The sequence below is a fragment of the Camelina sativa genome, chromosome 6 (assembly GCF_000633955.1).
Source record: "Camelina sativa cultivar DH55 chromosome 6, Cs, whole genome shotgun sequence".
Classification (NCBI taxonomy): domain Eukaryota; kingdom Viridiplantae; phylum Streptophyta; class Magnoliopsida; order Brassicales; family Brassicaceae; genus Camelina; species Camelina sativa.
Genome location: NC_025690.1, coordinates 13,722,206 through 13,732,753, shown reverse-complemented (window position 1 = coordinate 13,732,753; position 10,548 = coordinate 13,722,206). Strand labels below are relative to the sequence as shown.

Genomic DNA, 10,548 nt, shown 5'->3' with positions numbered 1-10,548 from the left:
TTATTTGAGTTAATCTTTTAAAGTTGTTGAAAAAAGAAAGGTAAATAAATTCAAAGATTTGAGTTAATATAGAACGTTAAATTAAAAATAAATACATCATAATGTTTTATTCATTGGTCTGTTAGGTTAATACAAATTTTTGCTTATAATTTACATTTCATGAGACAGCTTTGTATTCACTTCCTTTTAAATCAATCTCATTGTTTCCTCCTCTTAAGAAAAACAGAGAAAAAAAGTAATAAGAAGAAGAGTACACAATGAAGAACGGGTCAGGTAACACGAACACAAAGCTCATCCTTCTTCATCCTTACATCCAAAAACAAACGAGCACAACTCGTTTATGGCTTCTTGCTTTCATCTCTTTCTTCACCATCGTGTTCCTCCTCACTCTCCTCTACACAAGAGACACAATACCTTCCAAACACACCTCCGTTGCAGCCGCTGTAGCCGCAGTCGTCACTAGAGGATCATCATCAACTCCGATCTCCAACACCAATCTACCAACGAGTGCAATCAACGCATTGCTTCACTACGCGTCAAGATCCAACGACAGTTTCCACATGTCTTACGGAGAGATGAAATCTATCTCCGACGTCCTCCGCCGTTGCGCTCCGCCGTGTAACCTCCTTGTCTTCGGCCTTACACACGAGACTCTCCTCTGGAAATCGCTAAACCACAACGGTCGAACAATCTTCGTCGAGGAGAATCGTTACTACGCAGCTTACTTCGAAGAGATCCACCCGGAGATAGACGTTTTCGATGTTCAATACACGACGAAAGCTCACGAGGCCGGAGAACTCGTCTCCGCGGCTAAAGAAGCCGCCGGAAACGAGTGTCGTCCCGTGCAAAATCTTCTCTTCTCAGATTGCAAACTCGGTCTCAATGATTTGCCTAACCACGTCTACGATGTTGACTGGGACGTAATCTTTGTGGACGGGCCACGTGGCGACGCTCACGAAGGGCCGGGGAGGATGTCGTCGATTTTCACGGCGGCGGTTCTTGCTCGGAGCAAAAAAGGCGGGAACCCGAAGACGCATGTGTTTGTGCATGACTATTACAGAGACGTTGAGAGGCTTTGTGGCGATGAGTTCTTGTGCCGTGAGAACCTAGTCGAGTCTAATGACTTGCTTGCGCACTACGTGTTGGATAAGATGGATAAAAACAGCACGCAGTTTTGCAGTGGTCGTAAGAAACGTTCGGTTTCTTCCTTGTCTTAGAAGTGACGTGACAAGACGTCATATAACGTCATACATACTGTAAAAAATAAGAAGTTTTTTTTTTTTTTTTTCCTTTGAAGGTTTGATTTTTGTGCTGGTGTAAAATTTCCAATCTTTGATATATTCATGACTTTAGTTTAAATCAAAATCGTTTGAGTTTTTAAAATCTTGATTTAGTATAGATAACAAAAGTTCATCCAAATAAAGAAAGCCTAAAAAGGTAACGATTTTTTTTGTGTTGTGGTTGTTGTTAAACAGAGATAAGATTCCCCAATTTAAGGGTAAAAAAAAAAATATTCTGAAGAAGATTCTCAAGGACAGTGAAAAATGGCGACGGACTTCAAATCTCTACCAGTCATCGGTAGTAACGAAACCCTAAACTTCATTCTTTTTTACTCTGATCCAAGCTTCATTTCAGATTTGATGATGATGATATTGCAGACATATCTCCTCTACTTCTCAAGTGTGATGATCCCGACATGGCGGAGGATGCTGGCGTGACAGAGGTTGTCCGGCAACTTGATAGAGCTTGCCGGGACGCCGGATTCTTCTACGTGGTACAGAACTTAGTTTAGTTTGTTTAGCTCTTATTGATGTTCCAAATTGAGTTCCTTTTCGAGGGTTTGAAAAAAGATTTGATTTTTTTAAGCAGATAGGTCATGGGATCTCAGAGGTTCTTATCAATAGAGTCAGAGAGATCACGCGTGAGTTCTTTAAGCTTCCTTATGAAGAGAAACTTAAGATCAAGATGACTCCAGCTGCTGGCTACAGGTTTGACTTTTTACAAGGAAAACAACACTCTTTTTCTAAATTTGAATCAGTTAAAGAGATGTGGTTCATAGATCGATGTTGTGTGAACAGAGGATATCAGAGAATTGGAGAAAATGTAACTAAGGGAGTACCAGATATCCACGAAGCCATTGATGTAAGTGTGTTTTTGTGTCTTCATTAAGCATTAGCCATGTGAATCTCCTGATGTGCTTTATTCTCTTATGGACAGTGTTACAAAGAGTTAAAGCAAGGGGAGTATGGTGATACAGGAAAGGTTATGGAAGGCCCAAACCAGTGGTAATCTATAATTCGATTTCATTTTTTTATCTGGTTTATGNGTAATCTATAATTCGATTTCAATTTTTTTATCCGGTTTATGTTGCTTCTCACTTTCTGACCATTTCTTTCATGTTTGTGGCGTTTTCTTGAAGGCCAGAGAATCCTCAAGAGTTTAAAGATTTGATGGAAGAGTATATTAAGCTCTGTATAGGTGTGTTTTACCATTTCTCTGTTTCTTAACATGTGTGTTATGTTTCCATGAGTGTCGTTTCTCGGAAACATTCTTAGTTTGTAATTTCATTTCATGGTTTCAGATCTTTCTACAAAGATCTTGAGAGGAATCTCCATAGCTCTTTGCGGATCACCTTATGAGTTTGAAGGAAAGATGGCTGGTGATCCTTTTTGGGTTATGCGTCTTATTGGCTATCCAGGTGCTCCTTTCACAAATGGCAAACCGGAAAATGATATCGGATGGTAATGTTCTGCTACTTCTCCTTCTGTTTACTACTATCTTCTTTCTTCTTATCAGCTAACTCACTTTTTCTGAATAACTCCTCCTTACTACGCTGTGGTTCTAGTGGAGCTCACACTGACTATGGTAATTAATTTAAATCCTGAAGTGAAATCATGTTGAGTTTCTGATTCTCTCTTCATAGTTCTGTCTCATTGGGGAACACTTTTTCTCTGCAGGCTTGTTAACTCTTGTGAATCAAGATGATGACAAAACTGCACTTCAGGTTAATACTATTAGAGATGATGATCCTCCTTTGACTATATGTTATGTGAGTTAGTGGTTTTGGTTCTATAAGAGGTTTTAACTTTTGAAAAGGTGAGAAACTTTGGCGGCGATTGGATATCAGCCATTCCTATTCTTGGATCATTTGTTTGCAACATTGGTGACATGTTAAAGGTTTTGCTCTTCCCACTCTCGCCTCTCTTTCTTGAATAGCCGTTGAGAGCCTGGTTTGGAATCATATGCAGATACTTTCAAACGGAATATACGAATCTACACTTCATAGAGTGATCAATAGCTCTCCTCAATACCGTGTCTGTGTCGCATTCTTCTACGAGGTTGTTATAAAATTTTAACACTCTTGTGTGTGTTTCCACATTTGGATCTGAAATTATGTTTTTAAACAAAAAAAATCTTGAATGAGCAGACTAACTTCGACGCGGTGGTGGAGCCATTGGATATATGTAAACAGAAGTACCCTGGAGGGACAGGAGGATCCCAAGTTTTCAAAAGAGCTGTCTATGGAGAGCATCTGGTAAGCAAAGTCCAGACCAACTTTGCTATGTAATGTGAAGATAGATCTTCTCACCTTCTTTGTATACTTCGTGTAATAATAGAATGTTTGATTTGTAATAATAGTAAGGTGCTTCTTCACTTCTGTGTTATCAATCGATAGACATGTTGATCTGTAATAATAGTAAGGTGCTTCTTAACTTCTGTGTTATCAATCGATACACATGTTGATCCGTTCAAAAAAAAAATTGTTTATAATATCAGTTTCATAGATGATCCTTTGAATATCTCGAAAAAATAATACATAAAACTTGTAATTTCTAAAAAGGAACAACCATATAAGTAAAAAGTAAAAGGTAAAAAGATGATTTGCATTCATTTGTTTGGATGAGAGTATGGGTGCTTGAACAACAACAACAACAGTTACTTGAGCATAAACAGCAACATTTATTTGAGTCTTTTTCTATAAGAGTTTTGTAACTTCAAAATACAAGCAACACACATGGCCAAACAGAGCTTTTTATTTGCTTTAAAAAGCTTTAACCAGCAAAAAACAGTTGTTCATGTGTCATGTGTCATGTGTCATGTGTTTTCATATTGATGGTCAACCAATTTTCATCAGCAACGACAAGTTGAGAATATACCTTGAAAAAGGCCTAAAACAAAATCAAGAATCCGAATTGGCTACTCAAGATCAACTTCCTTGGTTCGTACTCCACCGGTTACTAGAGCTACAGCCTGGTACACATAACCAAACTGGTTTAGTGGAATAATTGGTTCGGTTCTTCATTCCACTAATACCAACGGCCGAGACGTTGGCCGAGAACTCGCCACCAAGAGGCGTATCCAGTGGCGAACTACACTGTCTTGATGTTTTCCATCGAAGTTTACTCTTCCCAAGGTCACCAGGCAAAGCAAACTCCTCACGCGTGGCTGACAAACACCTACAACGAGTGATACCTACCGTGCGTGACCGAACTAAGGGATGCCGGTTTTAAGTTCAAGCTAAATAAAACCGATCGATTTTGGGATATTAAATTCAACAACGGTTATCTAGAGATTCCTAGTCTACTTTTCCATGACGGTAAATTTTATGTTTTCTTTATACCATTCATTCCTCGTTACCTTTGAAAACTTATACTATTGATTATTTTGATGGCCTCTCTTTGATTGCACTCCATCATGATTTTTTTTAAGGTATAAAGACTAACATTTTGTTTGTCAAGAACATACGTTACATAAATTTAAATGCAGATGCTCATTAAATAATGCAGTAACACAAACTACTAGATTATATAAATGTCTATGGTCAAACAGAAAATGTCATATATATTGGTTTAGTGACGCTTATCTTCAAATTTAGAAAGCAACGTCAAACATAAATTTAGACAATGAAATTATGAATGTTTTTTTTTTGTCTAAGATAAATTTCGTCCGGTTACTACTTCTCAAACTTACAATTCCACCCACTGTCAGTTTTTCTATAGGTACCAAATCTGTCTTCTTGAATTTCATAGCTTTCGAGCAGTGCCATATCGAATCTGAGCAATGATATAACACCCTACATAATTTTTATGGACAATCTAATAGATTCTCCTGAAGATATTTGTTACTTGCATCGTCGTGGTATCATCGAGCACTCACTAGGAAGTAATTCTGAAGTTGCGGATATGTTCAACTAGTTATGTCAAGAAGTAGTTTTCGACACCGAAGATATCCACCTATCTCAATTGTTAATTGAGGTTCATCGTTGTTATAAGCAGAACTACTCCAGGAAGTTGAATTCTTTGATAAGGACCTTGAAACACGTACTTGGATAACCCTTGGGCGTATTTGTCTTTCTTTGCTGCGATTATTCTACTAATTCTTACATTTTCTCAAAGTTATTTTGCTGCTTATGATTATTTTTATCCATCATCCTCTTAGTCTTCATTACTATTCTGTTGTTGTTTTTCCATTCAGTTTGTACTTTGTAATAATGCTTGGTTTTTATGACAGTTTGTATTTTCATCTTATCAAAATAAAAGTGATATATTTGTAATTATTTGCTTCGGACTCTGATTTAACACCTATGTCCTCATTGTTATAGACTATTTTATATAGAACTTATAAGTCACATAATAAAATGACATGTTCACTTGGTACAAAGAATGTTGTTTTAGAGATTTATATTTGTTTCACGAACAAATGTTATTCTAAAACTCTACACATATACTATGATGATAAAAGAACATGTGCAGTGCAGAGAGACTCTCATAGTCTTTCATATATAATATTTTATTAGTTATAATTTAATTTAGTTAGTTATTTAATTTTTTAAAAAAATTAAACTTAAATGGGAATTGGTTTATATGGGTGTTTACGCAGAATGGTAGATATTCAGTGCAAAGTGGGAATTGGTTCCTTACACAGGAGGCAGAGAGGATTGAGCCTATTTCCGAGGCTGAGGTAGACTTAAATAACACTGAACCTAAGATTCACATGTTTCTCTGGAGAGCTTTGTCAGGAGCCTTAGCGGTGGCTGAGTGTATGCGTCGACATGGCCTTCAGATCAATCCGATTTGTCAGATATGTCAGGTTGAGGAGGAAACAATCTCTCATGTGTTGTTTGGTTGCTCGTTGGCAGATAAAGTATGGCATACAATTTCGTTCCCAGTGCCCCCACAAGGGTTCTCTGTTTCAATCTTGGCGAACTTGGACTATATGTTGTCGTTAATGGACCAAGGTGGGATTCCGGAACAGTATCGCCAAGCTGTTCCGTGGATTGGGGTATATGGAAAGCACGGATTCTACAGTGTTTGCTCAGACGGTTCAGGATCCACATATCCTAATTGCAGCAGCTTGAGTAGACTCAGAGGAATGGCTTAAACAACAGCGACTCACAAATGAGGCAATTGCTTTGATTGATCGTATAAAAAGGAGTCTCCAAGATGGCTTAAACCGAGGCTAGGCGTACTAAAATGTAATGTTCATTCTTCATGGTTGAATTATTCTTACTTATGTGGTGGAGCAGGGATCTTACACAATCATCATGGAGACGTCCTTTATCATGCGAGGGATGTTTTTTTGCCTCGAATCAACAGGATATCTGCAGACTTAAATGGTATTGGTTGGTGTATCCAAAGCTTGTGTGATCTCAATGTCCCCAGCTGTGAGATATGGTCTGATTGTCAAGCGGCTATAACGGTTCTTCAAACATCGCAGGATTGGCCAAAGTATCGTTCAGAAGTGTCCAGAATCACTAGGGTAGTACGGGTGATGGGGGAGGTTTCCTTTATGCTCTCCTCACCGAAAGCCAATGGTTTGGCTAGGGATATTGCTTCGAGTGTTACACGGGATGGACCATTCACTTCATATTTGGCTTTGGGTGGTCCGTCATGGTTACACAACTTGATTAAGCGTGATAAAGGTGATGGAGGTTGAGATCTTGCCTATTATAGATTGATTTTTCTTCAGGAATATGTCCTTATTTCTTGCTTTGTTTTCTCTTTGTTCTCAAACTCTTTGGTCAATTTATGAATCCAGCGTTAAAAAAAAAAAAACTTAAAACCAATCACATATTGACATATGTTTAATGAGTTTCCGATGAGGTTCTCAAAAGTTCTCAAAACAGAATCGATTCTCACCTCTTGTTTTTTTTTTTTTTTTTAATTGTTGAAAGACTTGGCGAGAACTCCCTGTTGTATATGCTCTAACGTATCTTTAACATTTTTTTGACATTTTATAAGATTCATTTTAGATTAAAGCTTCAATTACATTATTCAAATACTTAACTACTAGATAACAACCCGCACTATGGCGAGATAAATCGATTCATATAAAATTAATAAAAATAAAATTATTATTTGGGATTTAAAGTATCAAAATAATAATTTTATTCATATTGTTTTGTTTATTCAAATTTGCATTTAACTATTTTGTGTAAAAATATGTTTCACCCGTGAAATGTAGAAAAAAATTTAAACATGGTTAAAAAGTTTTGATAAAATGTTATTAGTTATGGTAATCTGTCTTTTTTTGTGTTTTTAAAAATCAAATTCATATATTTTATATTTGACATTATGATCTACATTGATATGCCATTAAATAGATAAGACAATGTTTTTAGAATCATATATATAAAAGTAAGGTTTTGGTCTCTTCTTATTGGTTGATTTTCATTTAATGTTTTCTAATTTTTTTTTATTTTTTATTTGCTCTCTAATTGGTTTAAACAATATTTAAGACCCAATAAACACAATACATTTAACTCACACATTAAAATAAAATTATAACTGAAAATAAAATAAATTATGCATTAATCAGATTCCACCACTCAATTTTATTCAAACACAATAAATTACTATTGTAACTCCATAATTCTAAATATAACTTCCATCATTTCTTATCATATAAATAAGCATTCTCTCAATCTCTCATTATTTCATATTGACATTCTTTTATTATCTCATTTTCACATTATCTCATTTTCTTCTACAATACTTCAAATCATTTTTCGTTTTTATTTTATTTTTGATTTCTTATTTTTGTTGTATGGGTTGTCAAAAACAAATGAAATATCATTGTAAATTTTTTATGCTAAATTTTAATTTTAGAGACTACATGATATATATATTTTACATTGTTCTTATTTTAAAAGATTCATCTCCATTATCTAATTTGGATTATTATCTTATAAGTAATCATTCTCTCCTCCTCTTCCAACAATATCAAATGTTGTTATATCTCATATGTGTTGTAAGAGTTTGATTATATATTTTAATTTAGAAAGTATTATATATATGATTTTACATTGTTCTTTTTTTTAAAGATTCATCTCCATTATCTAATTTGGATTATCATCTTATAGTAATCATTCTCTCCTCCTCTCCCACCAATATCAAATGTTGTTATATCTCATATGTGTTGTAACTTGTAAGAGTTTGATTTTATATTTTAATTTAGAAAGCATTATATATATTTAACATTGTTTTCAATTTTTATTTTATTATATAAAAATAAAATATTTCTTTTATATTTCTTGCCTTTCTAATCTCTTCATATTTTTTTTTTAAATTTGCATAGTTAAATTTAAATTCACATATGTTGGTTTTAACAAAAAAAAAAACTTTATTTGAGAATTAGATGTTCCTATTCATTTTTAAACGATAAATGTGTAACATAATATATATAAGCATTTTGTCTTGAAATCACAAGTTCAATTTCTATTGTTTAACTCCATGGTTAAACTATAATATAAGTTGTCATATTTGTAGGAACAACAACATACTTGTTTAATATATTTAAAAGAGCAGATGATTAATCGAAATAAACATTTCTCCAAATTTTATAATTCAATAAGTGTGAGTGTACTTATTAATTTGAAAAACCTTTATATTGAAGTTCATAAAATCATATATGAAAACTAAAATACTATGTCACTTCAAATTTGGAAGGAAACACTTGGTATTCCTTTTTTAAAAAGTCAAGACACATAAAAATTTATTAATATTTAACTCACTTAAAAGGTATAAAAGGTCATTTAACTCAAAAATAACTGCTATCCAATAATTCCATACATTCCTCCCACAAAAAAAAATATATATATATATATATATATGTTCAAGATTATATTTAAATATTACATAATTTTTTAGTTAGCTAAACTTATAGTCACATATACACAATATATGTACATAAAAATTTATATTACTTATTAACACCATAATTCAACCCATTATTTGCTTAACTCAAAATTGGTTTCAAATCCAACTAAAGAAAAACAGAAATGTTCTTATTGATATTAGACCAAAAGATGGGGATACAAACATAATCACTTACACGGAAGATAATTATTTTTTAAAAATAACTTATTATTGCAACATCAACGTACAAAGGGTTTACATAAGCAGTTAATTAGAAAATCTAAAATACAATAAATGTATTGGGAACAATATTAGTCAATGATAAGATTGGATCCTCAAAAACAAAAAGCAACATCCTCATAATTCATAAAAAAATAAATGCCACAATTGTACACATCTAAATGAAATGGTATAAAGACATAGTGTATAAATACAAGTGACTTCAAAGTCCGTATATGCCTAATTAAAACGGAATAATACAAAAGAGAAAACAAAAAAAAACCAAAAAAAAACAAGAAAGTGTCAACTACACCACAACCCACGCGTTGTATGGGGAAGCACCTAGTAATCAATTTAAACTAATCCTAAGTTCAGAAATACCATGAGAAAAATATATTAAAATAGTAAATAATAATATAAAAAAATGTAGTAGTGGTAAAAATTTATAGGGAAAAATAAATGTCTGAGGGTTTCAAAAAATTCAGTATCATGTTAAGATGGCTGAATCACCTTTATTATTAAATTATTAAAAAGTCAATGTCTTATTATTATACTTATTGAGGTAGTTATTTTTTGATAATTTTTTTAATATATTTGAATAGTCATTGGAATTTTTAAATAAGACACAGATTTCTTTTTTTTTCAAAAATTTAAATTGGTGAATAAATTTCAATTTTTTACGAAATGTTATTTATTTTTAAGATTATTGTGATAATTGATTTTTTAAATATACTTGAATAGTCATCACATTTTTTTTAATCGGAGACTAATTTTTATATTTCAAAAAGTTAAATATATGAATAATTTTTTAATAGTTTGTGAATTTAATTTACTTATAATTAAATATTTTATGAAAATAATAATTAAATAATTAACTATATATTTATGGTTTCAATAGTTGATTAAGTCTTTCATTTTTTAAAACTAATAGAAATAAACTTTACCTTATATATTCTAATGACATATTTATGTTAATAATAATAAAATAAATATTTCCTTATATATTTTAATGGTACATTAAATAAATTAAAAGACTTGTTTTTGTAAATATGTTCATCTTAAATGCTTAACTGCAATTAAATCTTCAAATCGCTCTGGTGACGACACATCAGCATTCTCAACAAAATGTTTCTCTATTAATATATAAGGTATATGTTGCACTTGATGTAAACAGATTTTTTTCGAATAAATT

The 10,548-nt window shown here is 32.8% G+C and overlaps 2 protein-coding genes and 1 pseudogene across 4 annotated transcripts; all 3 read left to right on the top strand.

Moving 5' to 3' along the window:
• Positions 203-1,335, top strand: LOC104791245 (protein IRREGULAR XYLEM 15-like). Its single transcript, XM_010517078.2, has one exon. The coding sequence runs from the start codon at positions 258-260 to the stop codon at positions 1,215-1,217; it is 960 nt and encodes a 319-aa protein (XP_010515380.1). The 5' UTR covers positions 203-257; the 3' UTR covers positions 1,218-1,335.
• Positions 1,412-3,713, top strand: LOC104791246 (probable 2-oxoglutarate-dependent dioxygenase At3g49630). 3 transcript variants are annotated; one of them, XM_010517080.2, is made up of 12 exons: positions 1,412-1,578; positions 1,659-1,774; positions 1,870-1,988; positions 2,079-2,142; positions 2,218-2,285; positions 2,420-2,478; positions 2,582-2,741; positions 2,846-2,865; positions 2,958-3,004; positions 3,097-3,177; positions 3,249-3,338; positions 3,428-3,713. In XM_010517080.2, the coding sequence occupies exons 1-12, from the start codon at positions 1,545-1,547 to the stop codon at positions 3,566-3,568; spliced, it is 999 nt and encodes a 332-aa protein (XP_010515382.1). In that variant the 5' UTR covers positions 1,412-1,544; the 3' UTR covers positions 3,569-3,713. The 3 variants fall into 3 exon arrangements, with proteins under 3 accessions (XP_010515382.1, XP_010515381.1, XP_010515383.1); XM_010517079.2 differs by having other exon boundaries at positions 1,867-1,988; XM_010517081.2 differs by lacking the exon at positions 3,097-3,177 and having other exon boundaries at positions 1,867-1,988.
• LOC109133335 lies at positions 4,098-5,439 on the top strand (annotated as a pseudogene).

Bases quoted from the DNA above. Each gene is read 5' to 3' on its own strand.
- LOC104791245 (XM_010517078.2), top strand. From the start codon at position 258: ATGAAGAACGGGTCAGGTAACACGAACACAAAGCTCATCCTTCTTCAT.
- LOC104791246 (XM_010517079.2), top strand. From the start codon at position 1,545: ATGGCGACGGACTTCAAATCTCTACCAGTCATCG. The intron at 1,989-2,078 runs GTTTGACTTTTT...TTGTGTGAACAG, and splicing joins ACTCCAGCTGCTGGCTACAG to AGGATATCAGAGAATTGGAG. The intron at 3,005-3,096 runs GTTAATACTATT...ACTTTTGAAAAG, and splicing joins ATGACAAAACTGCACTTCAG to GTGAGAAACTTTGGCGGCGA.